This window comes from Mycetomoellerius zeteki, unplaced genomic scaffold (assembly GCF_001594055.1).
Source record: "Mycetomoellerius zeteki isolate Tzet28-1 unplaced genomic scaffold, Tzet1.0 scaffold1110, whole genome shotgun sequence".
NCBI classification, from domain to species: Eukaryota; Metazoa; Arthropoda; class Insecta; order Hymenoptera; family Formicidae; genus Mycetomoellerius; species Mycetomoellerius zeteki.
The window spans coordinates 78,303-92,828 of NW_017256030.1; the positions used below are offsets into that span (position 1 = coordinate 78,303).

Consider the following 14,526-nt stretch of genomic DNA (forward strand, 5'->3'; position numbering starts at 1 on the left):
CAGCCAGCCATGTGCTTCGATCGGAACAGGTGATAATCGGAAGGGGCAATGTCTGGTGAATACGGCGGATGGGGTAGGACTTCCCATTTAAACGTTTCCAAGTAGGTTTTCACCAGTTGTGTAACATGTGGCCGTGCGTTGTCATGTTGCAAAATCACTTTCTCGTATAAATTACACCCAGCTGATCCCACCAAATGCAGAGCAGAAGCTTCGAACCATGGATATTCAGCTTTGCCGACGATGTTGATGCATGGCCGGGCTTACCCCACGATCTTTTACGCTTAGGATTATCGTAGTGTATCCACTTTTCATCATCAGTCACTCCTAATATTATAAAATAAGTGAGATTGATTTTATGACAGATTTATACTATCGGATAAACTGAAGACACGGTAATGTCTCGGCGCTAAGACATAGCGTCAGACACTGCCGTGCTCCCTTACGCGAGCCGGCGAGTTGCGCCAGATCGAGATTATCGGATCTCAGTAATAGTAATTTACTATCGAGTATATCTTGAAAACAAAGTACGTGAATTTTATAATTCATGAATTAAGAAATTTATGAATTAAAAATATTTACAAATTAAGTTTTAATATTTTTTTAATTTGTTTTTTATTTTACAATATAAAAGCAAAAAATTTTTTAATCCCGGTCAATAATATAAAATAGATGAAATGTATTCATTAAACTTGCTCATGATATGTTTAATGAAAAAGAAAAGACTGGTTTATAAAATAATAAGAATCTTTACGCTGATTCATGAGATGCGTAAAAGGAGATATTAAAGCTTATTCGCAATAATGTACCTTGCATAGTTTTCAAGATTAACATATAAAACGATTTGATTGTAAGTTGTAAAATAGACATGATCTGACATAATTTTTTAATATAAGCATTATGTTAGACATTATATTAGCGTATAAATGTATTATATAAAAATTAGCGACCGTTACAATTGAAATATTTTTTGTACCAACCAATAAATTATTTTTTTTATAGAAGAGAAATATTAATTAAATTTTTTACATAAAATTTGGTTCAATATCTGTTTTATCATCCCTTCTCCATCCATTTTTTAATAATCTAAAACTTATTGTGATATGAGCATTAAAGTATTATTAACTATTTAACTCAGGACAGAAAATTGTTACAGATTGTGGGAGTAATCTTATTTGAATCGGCTTCAATTCGTACTCTTCACGATCAATATAAAACATCTGATTTTCATTCATCTGAAACGAAACCAATAACTTTATTATCATCTCTAAGAATGCTATAGCTATGAAATAATTATGTACTTTAATACATATTAATATATAAAATATTTTATCAATATTTATGAAAAGACTTACTATTTCAGGATATAATTCAATATCCTTTGCATCTAATATTAATTTTGTTGGCAGTTCATTGTCCCTTTCTTGTTTCCATCCTTTCTCAACAAATTTGGCATAACTAATATTTTCTGGGCCTTAATATAAAATTGAGTATATTTTGAATTTTAATTGTTTTTAATATTTAAATAATGAATAAATATACATATATATGATACGTTATTATTACCTAAAGTCATTTTTAATAAAGGCATTGATTGAACTGATACATTTTCGGTTTTTATGCTTAGCTGTGTTGTTGAAATAGGCATCTCATGAAATATGCCACAGTCTTCATTCACTACTTTACTATAATCGACGTGATTATCTAAAATATATTTTATAATACAAAATATACTCTATTAAATTTATATGTATATACATACATAAGATGCTACTAAAATATTTGGAATACACTTTCTTTTTTTTTTTAATAGATAAAGTTTACTTTTTAAAAATTTCTTGAAATATTTTATCGTATTTCTATCATTTTCATCTTATTATTTTGATTTTAGTAACATCCTGAATAGTTAATTTCTAATTTTACAAGGATTTTATTACCAGAAACAAATGTTTGCTGCTTTGGCAGAAATGTATGCCACCATCTTCTATTCGAATTCGTAAATTGGTTGTAAGATAAATCTTTGGAATAACAACATGAACATCCTTTGCAAGGATTTGTATATTTCATTAGTGCATTGCACTTCCAGGTCAAGTTTGATTTGTAACCGTTGAACACATAGGCCGCATATCTGTTTATATTAAAATATAGAAAACATAGGACATAAGGCATGAGAAGTCTCGCTTAAAGAAATTAAGAGATTTACTTGCGTAAGGAACCCCAATACCAATATTTGTCAATGCGTGCATGTGTATCGCTCCAAGCTCCCCATTCTATGCCTCCAACAGCATAAACTGGCTTTATGGGATCTTCAGGATCGTTCTTAAAATAAAAATTTTTATTTCAATGCAATTTGATCTACGTCAAACAAATGAAAGCGATGAAAGTACATACGGTCAGTAATTTAATCTCAATGGCGTCTACCGATTTGAAACTATTCTTAACAATTGCCATTGTTGCATCGATCATGTGGTGTACGTCGATTAAATCTTCGTACCCTCGATAAAATATACTCGCAATTGTATTTGTGTTTCCCAATGGCAAAACACCAATAGGACATTGTTTGGCTGAATGAAGATTGTGCTCGTACTTTCTCATCAAACCAGTTATAACATCTGACAGAGTACCATCTCCTCCTGCTACAATAATCGCATCAGTAGGCGTTTCCAAATTCATTATTGTATTACGTGCATGGCTTCCTGATTGTGTGTCGATGACAGTTACAGAAATGCCAGCCAAGTGTAATAGAGGCTCGCAGTACTTCTGAAATAATTTCTTGGCCTTTCTGAAAAGAGAAAAAGAAAAAAACGATATCAGCGAAGAATGAATATTTCATATCAATATTGAAATTCTCACAACCATTGCATCACCTTTTTTTAGCAGCTGGATTTAAAATAACAGTCACATGACGAGGTCTAATGTTTGTAAGACAAGAACCATCTCCATACTGGACTACTTGTTCACAACACTGACGCATTAATTGCTCCGTACTAGATATGATACAATAATATAATAAAATTCAATGATATGAAGTCTTAATATTATATTTAAAGTTTATGTATGTAAAAATAATGTATTATCTTAGAAAAAAAAAACTGTATTTATAGCTATGAATAAGTAATGTTCAAAGCATCATACAGCATCACAATGAATGATTTCCATTTAATGACACAAGTTGACATACAAAAATTAGTTTATCTTTTTTGGGATTCAATAAATAACAAAGATAAAACGATATTTAGGTCAACTTGTGTCATCAAATGCCCTCAATGTGTGCATGTAAATTTAAAGAGTTTGAGGTTATGTTCCCCATGGTTACTCACTCATATGCTTGTTTACCGTAGGATATTCCATATGAAAAGGCCGCGGCTCCTACCACAGATTTCTTCCAGTTATTACGTATCGTCTTCAGTAAAGTTAGCACCTTAGCCATCGTTAATTAAAATCTTAAAACCATTTGGAGTCTAGCTACTTTCTACAGCTCTCTGTTATTCGGATTTGCGATTCGATTCGTCTTTACCTCCCTTATCTCGTGATTTATTTTATTTCTATCTATAAATTCTTTGACTTCTTAATTTCACGTTATTTTCATTCTATATAAAATATAGAATAGAAAAATGACGTCGTTCTCACCGCATTACAAACATTTTTGAATTCCCAGGTGAACCAATAGAACAACGTAGGGACTTGGAATTTCTGTTTTCCATTAGGAAAACTAATGCAATACTGGAGCCCATATTCAGAACGCGCTTAAGCCCAGTGTCCACGATGCTAGAAATCCGTCCGAGATCTCGGATGAAGAAAGAATTGACCAATCGCATTGATCATGTGACTAAATTGTTTAAATGTGATTGGTTAATTCTTTCTCTCTCCGAGATCTCGGACCAATTTCTAGCATCGTGGACACAAGGCTTTAGGGCCATGGCACACACCTTCCGTAACAGTAAAGCCCATGGCACATACAAAAACGTAAGGCCATAAGCCATAATCAATAAGTGAATTGGCCAATCACGATAGAGACCATAAGGCCAGTAGCGAATCTAATCTTACAATTTCTTTACTGCTTACGTGTTACGGCCTTACGTTTTTGTATGTGCCCTGGGCTTGACTATAAGACGTACTATAAGAATCAACCAATCACAATAAAGAATTCTTTTGAACTCTTAATTCTAATTGGCTGATTCTTAGGCCGAAATCAGACTAGGCATTAAAGATTGGCTGCGTTCAGCAGACTCAACAGTTTTGCAACCGTTTTATGATTGTCTGTTGAGATAGGACCATTCTTCTAGATCTAAAAGTATGATCCAATTAGCGCGAAGGAAACTTCCAACAGTTGCAAAACAAACGTTCTGCTGAACGCAGCCATTGAGAAGATTGAAATTTGACCAATCAAAACAATAGGAGCTAAAATTCCTTTACTCTCATTGGTCAAATTTCAATCTTCAATCTTCGATCTCAATCTTCAATGCCTAGTCTGATTCCGGCCTTACGGTACGTTTTATGGTTACTGTTACGGAATATGTGTGCCATGGCCTTTATAAGTATCTCGTCGGTGATAGCACGATTTACCGACCAAATATCGATTTATCATCTGCAGCCTTGAAAAATGGACGTATGTACCCTCAGAGAAGTGGATATTGCTACGTAGTTTACATCCACTTTGTCAGGGGGCAGTAGTGCGCTACAGCATTTCGCGGTTACAGGTTTTGGGCCGTCATGTCCTCTCTCAGGTTTCTCTCTGCTCTTACTCACTCCAATGTCTCCAACGCGCTTGATAGAGTGAGTAGTATGGTAGGAGCATGTTGGAGCATGTTGGAGCTTACGACTCGAACAAACTTCTGGGCTGCGTTCAGGAATTACGCCCAGATAACTCTAAGCTATAGGTTACGTTACGTATATTATAGCAAAAATGCACCCTAGAGTTATCTAGGCGTAATTTCTGAACGCAGCCCTGGTATCCTTACATCATGCTTTCGACCAGCTGAGTTGGCTTGGAGTAGGGGAAACTTATGATGATAGTTTGAAATTGAAGAGTTTAAAGTTAATGAAACAGCGAGACCCAGTCGTGTTCTCGCGAGATTCCTTCGTTTTAGACGAGCGTTTCGTACTCTCCGTAACCTTTCTCTCGTTTGATTAACGTTTATTTCATTATAACCACGGAAGATACGTGAAAGGGAATACCGATGATACTATCTCCATCAGCTGCACCTTCCGCGTCATGTCTCCCTTCCTCACTAGCGCTCGTGTATAGACCTCTCTCGTTGCTTCGGGTGCAGAAGGTGCGAACGGGGAGCGGCAAAAGGACTGTAAACGTTCCAACCTTAAACGCTCTCCGGCGCGCGGAGCGAGAGGTAGGATTCATTATAAAATAAGACCCTCGCGGAAAGTCGTATATTAAAGATGGAAGCGATGGACACGACTGCGAGTTCGCATCCGAGAAGAATGCACAACAGTTACGAGGATGAAGAGGAACGAAAGCACTTTCAGAGAATCGTCTCCGCGTTCAGATATTACAAGTGAGTACCACGAATCCAGTCTCACCTCTCTCCCCATTTTTTCTCAAATTTCGTTCCTTCTTATTCCTTGATGCCGATGTCGATGACGAGAACCAGCACGACAACTTTAGTCTTGAATTCCACTCGCTTTCCTTTTTATTATTGCTCAAGAGTCACTGGAGAGACACGTTCATTATTAATTATCGTTCATTACGAGAGAACTCGATTTGTAAGTGATTACTATTCAGAGGTCACTAGCGTGATATTTTTTTACTATGTAAATAATGTTGGTGACTCGACGCTCGATGCATACAGGAATTCTTTCGTTTTTTAATTTCTTCTCTGTTTGTTGCGCAGAACACACTCCTTGCTAAGAGTGAGAAAAACAGAGTCTTATTTTCTTAGTCTACCACAACATCATCAGAAGCTTCTGTCAAAGTATAAGGAACATTTGCAAGAGGTCAAACGGTGTATCGAGAACAATGACCAGATCATAAAACTCATAATAAAAGATGTAGCCCATATATTTGAAAATGTATGTCCAACAACCGCTCAAGTTGACAATGTAAGAGACATTTACCTAACATTTTATTTATCGAACATAGATAGAGTTTAATTAATTTAGTAAAGTTTTTCTACAATGTAATCAATGTTTTAAAATATATTTTGATATTTTTATCATATCCACCCAGCACACTTTATCTGAGGGATGTCCTTAGGACATAGGACATTCTCTGGATGTCCTTTGAAAAGCTGTGCTATATGAGATATAGTTTTGTTAAATTTAATTTTAATTACTTCAACACAGGGTTGGATAGTGCTAAAAAGTTGTGTTAAAAAGTTAATTGATTTTACTTGACTTGATTACATTTTAGACTCTTTTTAACTTAATTTACATTTACATTTTATTAAGTTACATTTTATCAGTAATTTATTAACTTTTAATTTGACTTTTTGGAAATATAGTAATTTTATGTCTTTTATATCATTTAATCGTTAGTTATAAACAAAACCAGTGATTCTTTAATGGATAATGCTGTGAGAAAGGAAAAATATAAAAAATTATGTAAAAAACGGTCAAATTTTTTCTTTTTTTATCCTTTGATTGTTCATTCAGACGAAATGTAACTGTTAACTTTTCACTCTTACTTTCTTTATTAATGTAACTTCTAATTCAATTAATTTCATTATCCAATCCTGCTCAAATTGCTATCTCTGTGATATTGTTCTATTATGTGAAATAAATGGATTTCATTACAGACGCTAAATCTAAGGCCTGTAATGTCAGATCAAGAGAAGGTGCAAGCTACCATTAAACAATTGGTACGGGACTGGAGTGTGGAAGGTGCTGAAGAACGAAAAGCGTGTTATCAGCTAATTGTAGACGAAATATTATATCAATTTCCATTGGAGAATTGGTATGATAATTCATAATTATTGTACAAGCAATTATTATAATGTATCAAAGAAATGAAGAAAGCAAAATCAAGAGAAACTTGCAAAATCTCTTAAAGTTTATAAGACCTTAAGCTGCGTTTTCATCAAAGGACACACTAAATTGACATACAGGATAAACCTTTGATGAAATTACAGTTGAAAATCTTTAAAATATTTCGATAGTTTCTCTTGTAAACCACACCGAAACATGACTGAAAGAAATATCAAATGATAGTTGAATTTCCAGTAAACCGTCGGACGTGCATATTTTAGTACCTGGTGCAGGATTAGGCCGTCTTGCCTTCGAAATTGCAAAGCGTGGATATACCTGTCAAGGAAATGAATTTTCCCTATTTATGTTGTTTGCGTCGAACTTTGTATTAAACAAGTAAGTAACAATAACGCGAATATAATCACCTTCACATCTTTTGTCACAATTTTTCCTTTTGTAACAGATGTAGAGATATAAACTTGTATCAAGTACATCCGTGGGTGCATCAATATATGAATAACTTGAAACCCGAGCACCAGACGCAGGCAGTTTCTTTCCCCGACGTAAGCCCGAGCGATCTTCCAGGAAATGCGCAATTCTCTATGACCGCGGGTGATTTTTTAGAGGTAAAACAAGAATATATAACATGCATAATGAGCACAGAAATATTTGTACAGAGAAGATATCTTTTAAAAAAACCTTACTTTTAGAAAATAAATATTAATTACTTATTTATAATATTCTATTCTAATATAAATAAAAGAGTACTTTTTTTGCATCCAATACTACAAGTTTTCATTTTGGCTTATTATTAAGATAATATATTTTAATTATTACATCTTTTTACAGACAAAATAATTTGGAAAAATATACAATTTATTTTATTCTTTGTTAATAAATCACTACTTAATATTACTTCTTAAAAATAAGATTTTAAAGTCTCCTCCATGGATACTTTTTGCATTAACTGTAAGTAATCATAATATTATCTTCAGTCGACATAATTTATTTCAGGTTTATACAGAGAGCAATCATTGGGATTGCATCGCAACATGTTTCTTCATAGACTGTGCCAATAACGTTGTACAATTTATCGAGACGATTTATAAGATCCTCAAACCAGGTGGCGTCTGGATAAATCTCGGACCGTTGCTCTATCATTTCAGCGATTTACCAAACGAAGACTCCATCGAGCCGAGTTATGACGCTATCCGTGACGTTATTCTGGGCTTTGGCTTTCAATTGGAGGTAATAAACTTTAGTTTTACATATACGGTATTCCCGAAACGTTCACGGACATATAGTCTATCTTTTTTTTTTAGAAGGAAGAGACAAAAGTGAAAACGCGTTATGCCCAGAATATTAATAGTATGTTACAGTGCGAATATAATAGTGTGTACTTTGTTTGTCGAAAACCCAACGGACATGTAGACGGTGTAAATCACAATCAGAATGGAGGTGAAACTAACAGTGTGCAAGAACAAGAGAATTGATTACAGCCTGGCGCTTTTTCTTTTTGAAGAAGTGTAGAACGTTGAGATGTTATTGTTTAAGTGCAGCCGTGTTTCACGTGTGAGAACTAGTTCTATGATTGCGTTTAAGACTTATATTATATTTTTTCTTTTTTTATATCTTTATCTGTCTCAATCTATTCAAATGTAAAGACTCATTTCATACAAAAAAGTTTTCAATGGCGTTATGAGAGTGTTTTTGTAACTTCAGTAATGCCTTGAAAATAATAGACAAACTATTTTTTTAAATTGATCAGTGTACCATAACTGCAGACAATATCAAATTTAATTATATTTCTTGTTTATTGTATCACGAGTCATTTGGATGAAGTCTAAAACATATGTTTGACCAAGGCTTTATAAATATTTACAAACCAATGATTTTCATTATTGTACAATTATGCGACGTTATTGCAACGATAATTAGATTATGTATGTATATATATATATACATAATCTATATATATATATATAATATATATACACATACATGTTCAGCATAACAGTCCGCACGATTTTTCAGACACTTCTGAGTTAAAAAAAGTTGAAAGGGGTGAATATTCATCTGTTTTATACAGACTATAACATGCGATAAAAAAATTTTTTTAAATGTTTCATAAAAAAATCAAAGTCATCTTAAATTTTTTAAATAGTACCATACAATTTCATCCACTTCATTTTCATTCCTAGGGTAGAAACGAAAGATTCTGATTGGTCGATTTCCTTATGCGATGCCTTAACGGTATATACATATGTATGTACACACATACAAAGGACTGCATTTTCCGTTCACGTAGCTCACATAGCTCCCCAACCGATTTTTATATTATAGAAAACTGAAAGTCGTATAATTTTCTTTCAAAATCGCCCAATTTGCGACGGTCACAAAAGCTTCAAATTCAGTCGCATTTTCAACTCTTGAAGTCGCTCAAATTGCGATAAATCGCCCAATCTGGCAACCCTGCTACCGTGTCCATGGTGTTTCGTACTGTTCTGCACACAACCAGAGCGACTAAAGTCACTAGATTAACAAAGTACCGCGAACTGCCGCCATTTTGGCTCCATGACGCGGTTATTTCAAACTTAAATATGAATGTAATCAGGCTAGGATTGCACTTTGGATTACACTTAATATATAGATATATTACACTAAATGCAATATCTGTACTCAATGCCATTTTGGCTCCAAATGCTAATTCAGTGAATTTTCCCATCGCGGTACTTTGTTATCTAGTGACTTTAGATGCGATCATTTTAAACATTTACATCGCAGTAACTTTGAAGTGACATATTGCGGAAATGAGTATGTATCAAGTAAAAACGTGTACAAATAGTTTCCGAAAAAAAAAGGATGCAGAAATTTACATTTTTTTCGACTTTCCAAAGGAAAGAATGCAACATAATGTCATAATGACATTGCGTCAACTTTAAATAACTGCGGCGACATGGCAGCTTCTGGGTACCGCTCTTCTTACTATCTGTTCAAAATGCGCAAGAGTAAAGGTGAACGCACATAGAAATAAAAGTAAGCAACAAGCAGTAAGCATTAAGCAGTAAGATGTACGAAGTAGGCAATTAACATTGCCAGTATATCTATACATATGAAAGATGGTGGTCTTACGTCTTACTGCTTACTTCTACTTCTATTCTTGTACATCTTAAGCTGATTCTACATTAGAGTCGAGCTAGCTTGACGTTGATTGGACCGCAATGCTTGCAACATTGCGATGCGACTAATATAGAACCAGCTTAACAGTAACCATAAGACGTACCGTAAGAATCAACCAATCATAGTCAAGAATTCTTTTGAACTCTTAATTCTAATTGCGCGCGCACGCACACACACATACGCATATGTAAAGTTATATTAAAATTAAAAAACAAAGATATAAATTCACTTTTACCGTATATTGTTATTAAGATATTGTACAAATAACGTGGCAATTTGATTAACTTCATTTTGTTGCATTTTACTAAAAGTTATAAACTGTCTTCTTAATATTGCAAGTTTCGACGGTACGGTTGCGCGTTTTAAATTCACACTAGAATTTGGTATTTTTATATCGTAGTTTACTCCCAGTTGTTGCATTGACAGTATCACCTGTTAAAAAAAAAAGTATTTCTTGTTAACATTCACATGTAAACCGCGGCAGTTGATAAAGCATTGTGTACAGCTTTACAGACTGCTTAGATTATACAATATAACTTTTTTACATCAAAAGTAACAATGAAAAAAATTGAGTTTTTCAGAAAAAGAGAAAAACTATTTTTAAACATAACAGAAGATTATTGATTAATCAAATTCTATTGGTCAAATAAATAGACTCTTAACATATAATAAAAAATAATTTTTCTGCTATTTTCCTTTCATAATCCTTAAAAAAAAAAAACCATCCGTTTTTGAGCTGACGTTTTTTTTTTTTATAAAAGTTCACTATTGATGATTAATAGAGTAATTTTTACTTAATTCACTCAATATAATAACTCGAAAATTTTACTTCTTTTCAAAGTTAGATCACTTTTGAAGTAAGGAAGTGATATATTGTACAGTAAAAAAAAAAGCAATTAAGAGAAAACAAAAATATGGTTATTACATCTGAATTTTAGTATTTAACACTCAATCACTTGCATAAATGTGTAGTAGTACACTTGCGAATTATTACTAGGCATCAAGAGCAAAGAGGTCGATTGTGTATTTTGAAATGCGTGAAACTTATATAAGTGAGCAAATTGACTAGGTTGAGGTATTAACCAATTAAATTATGAATATTCGAGTGAATCTGTTCACTTTTGTAATTTTCATCTCATTTCAAGATATACAATCGACTCCCAGATAGTGATTTTATCGGATAGCTGGATATCGGATAAACATCTATTCTCGCGGATACCGAATAATCTAGCCAAATACTAGAGTTTTTGCAATACCGTATATTTAGATACGGTAAATGCTGAAGTCTCATTACTTAGTGGAAAGTCTAACTGCGCATTTGCAATTTCGGCTTTCCACATTAAATAACATGATTTTAATAGGCCTAAAACTTTTGCACCAGTTTATCTTTCTTCCTCTTCTTTCCTCCTAGAGAGAAAAGGAAGAAAGATAAACTGGTACAAAAGTTCAGCCAAAAAGAACAGGCCTAGTGTTTACTGTATCTGGATACACGGTATTGCAAAATCTCCCTACTATTTTTGCCGGACAAACCGGATATTATCCGGTAGAAAACGTTCCAATATTTAAAAAATGGAGTAAAATTATCAATCAAGTAAAAAAGATGAAATATCATTATTTACTTTGATAGAAACAATACTTATATCAACTTTTTAGTAACTATTGTTAAACAATTATTAAAAATAAAAATTAAATATTTAAATTTTTCATATAAATGGACGAGATTTTCAATTCATCGATTGATAAATCGCATTATGCGCAAATGCAGCTTTTACAGAACAAAATTACATTTGCGCACAGTGCGATTGATCAATCAATGAATTTAAAAACTCGTCCAAAATTAGCATTTCTGGATGTAATTAGTGCTCAGTGCTGCTGAACATGGCTCTTTTTCGCGCATGCGTGATAATTAGGAAGTTTTTAGTATCGAAGTAAGCAATGGTGTTAAAATAAATCCTACTATGCGCTCGGATAAATCATAGGCCTGTATTCAGAATGCACTTACAATGATGTTAGCGCGCTAACATGCTATACTTTACGTTACTCATATTATAGAAATTCGGAGATAAAAGCACGCTTTTATCGATAAATGCGCGTTCTGAATATGGACCATAAAAGAAAATATTCGGCTATCCGACATTATCCAGCAGAGATCAGATAATACTGGATAACCGGTGCATTTGTAATTACACATATGCGCGCGCGCGCGCGCGCGCACGCACACACACACACACACACACACACACACACACACACAAAACTTACGTTTGTCACATCTTTCGTTATATTATCCAATTCGTGTAGATAATTCGTGGAAGCTAATGGCGGCTAAAAGAATAAATATCTGTGAGTATTGGTGAGTGTTGAAACATTATAAAAAAGGAAGATGAGAAAAAGATTCTAACAATTTGGGTACTCAGATTTGGTTTTGGTAATTTGCCTTTGTAGAGATAGCAATAAATCTCGTCACACATTAGAATGTCCTCGGGCATGATTGTGAAAAGTGGACAATCCCATCGGTTTGTAGTCTCTGGTATTTCGTATCTGTTGTATTCAATGTCTGAATATTAGAAGTTTAAACTCTCTAGTTTCTTGCTATTATTATTATCATTATGCCATCACCTGGATACAAGTGAATCAAAAATTTCCCTATCGTATCGATCTGACTCAAGTCTTTTATTGTTCCATAGCCAAGCTTGTTCGATTGGCAAGTTACAATACAGCGTGCACTGAGGAGTTTCATACAATTTGGTCGTGCAATAGATTTCATATCGATATCCCTTGATATAATTGCTACCATCAAATATCAATAAGTCATTTGAGTCTAGTTTACGTTGAATGTCTGATTTGATTGAACTCCTAATAGCTTTCTCTTTTTTCGAATCTGAAAACGCAAGATAGATTGACACGATGTAACATTTGAATATGTCATAACATTGAAATTGCAAAATATTGGTGAATGTTCAGTATAGCGCCCCCCCCTTCTTTTGATTTTCTTGTATTTTGTAAATTTGTATATTATGCGTAGAATATATTCCAAGAAAGAAAATTATTGCTCAAGTCTTGTTTTCTTTATTATTTGATTTCAAATTTTTTTTATATCAGTAAGTTGAAAAATGATAATTTAATAATATTTGACTACACAATGCTCATTAATGTTGTCTATGAATTAAAAAATGTCAGTTCACTCAGTTATAAATTAATATAAAATGAGATATTCAGTCGAACAATTTAATGATAATAAGAAAACAACATATTTAATTACATGAGAAAATTACAGCTTAATTATATGAGAAAATAACAATTTTATTATATAAGAAAATTCGTGTTTAATTAAAGCAGAAAGTACGCAGATATACATTTCGAATCATAAACTATTCTCTGCTATAATTTGAATTATATAATAAAATTATAGCAGAGAATTATATATTTATATAATAAAATATTACAACTTAGATTTAAATAGATTATTATACAATCTATTAAAATCTATTTAAATCTCTAAAGTTGTAATTTTCTTATATAGTTAAGTTGTTGTTTTCTTATTATTATTAAGTTGTTGGAATGAATATCCCATTTTACACTTAATTTATAACTAAACTGACATTATTAATTCATAAATGATATTAGGTTAAAAAGATATTTTAACCATATTTAATTCATAAATGATAACATTCATGTGCAGTAAATTATCATTAAATTATCATTTTCAAACTTGACATCAAAAAACTTTGAAATTAAATAATAAAAGAAAACAAGACTTCGCTCGATAAGCATGCCTAGCTGCTTTGCCATCTTGAACTCGCTCATTGTGTCTTGGGCTTTATACTGAACATTGACCAAAATATACATATACATAAAGGTCATGTGCGAATATCAGAGAGAGATTTAAGAGTGAATATCTCGGCCTTTTTCATGTACCAAACATCAAAGTAATGTCCACGTTTTATAGTTCTCTTTTATGCTATTACATGGATTAGACAAATGGGTTGAACAATCGAAGTGTGCCTTTCAACAAGCGACACAAATGACACTGTAACACAATGGATCAAATAGATTTTTAGTATTAGCTTCTCTGGTATTAACAATGTATATCGGAATATAATCAAAATTACGTCTATGAAAACGTTGACCTTTATGCAAATATCCTTCATTTCGCTCTTGAAATTACCCGCAAAAAATACATTTTTGTTATAGCCTGTTTGGATTATTGCATTGCTCTCACTAATTATCTCCACGTTTTGTCCACTACTCTTCAACTTCTCTTCGAAGTAACTCTTGAGCTCGAGGCTCCTCGTGGTTTTGCCGCTGCATGGTATGCCAGTTATCATTATTAGTGGCATTTTAAAGTAATGTAATTGATGAGAAAGTTTAACTTTTACATACACGTAGGTATTGTCAGATTGTCACAGTATATACAGTAGCGCAACT

General features: G+C 33.0%; 3 protein-coding genes across 3 annotated transcripts; 1 reads left to right on the forward strand and 2 right to left on the reverse strand.

The window, feature by feature from the left end:
- Positions 1 to 982: 982 nt before the first annotated feature.
- Positions 983 to 3,560, reverse strand: Mulk (acylglycerol kinase-like protein Mulk). The gene is made up of 8 exons (XM_018454368.1): positions 3,318 to 3,560; positions 2,865 to 2,984; positions 2,389 to 2,779; positions 2,201 to 2,316; positions 1,935 to 2,125; positions 1,564 to 1,701; positions 1,353 to 1,471; positions 983 to 1,232 (listed from the first exon to the last, which is right to left on the reverse strand). Exons 1-8 carry the CDS (start codon positions 3,425 to 3,427, stop codon positions 1,119 to 1,121), a joined length of 1,299 nt encoding a protein of 432 aa, XP_018309870.1. The 5' UTR covers positions 3,428 to 3,560; the 3' UTR covers positions 983 to 1,118.
- A 1,402-nt stretch (positions 3,561 to 4,962) lies between these two features.
- Positions 4,963 to 8,660, forward strand: LOC108726675 (carnosine N-methyltransferase). Its single transcript, XM_018454382.1, has 7 exons — positions 4,963 to 5,510; positions 5,847 to 6,054; positions 6,750 to 6,907; positions 7,174 to 7,314; positions 7,382 to 7,544; positions 7,933 to 8,166; positions 8,241 to 8,660. Exons 1-7 carry the CDS (start codon positions 5,395 to 5,397, stop codon positions 8,409 to 8,411), a joined length of 1,191 nt encoding a protein of 396 aa, XP_018309884.1. The 5' UTR covers positions 4,963 to 5,394; the 3' UTR covers positions 8,412 to 8,660.
- A 1,656-nt stretch (positions 8,661 to 10,316) lies between these two features.
- Positions 10,317 to 14,516, reverse strand: LOC108726679 (protein KTI12 homolog). Its single transcript, XM_018454393.1, has 5 exons — positions 14,267 to 14,516; positions 12,718 to 12,979; positions 12,501 to 12,639; positions 12,361 to 12,423; positions 10,317 to 10,530 (listed from the first exon to the last, which is right to left on the reverse strand). The coding sequence occupies exons 1-5, from the start codon at positions 14,436 to 14,438 to the stop codon at positions 10,330 to 10,332; spliced, it is 837 nt and encodes a 278-aa protein (XP_018309895.1). The 5' UTR covers positions 14,439 to 14,516; the 3' UTR covers positions 10,317 to 10,329.
- Positions 14,517 to 14,526: the final 10 nt, after the last annotated feature.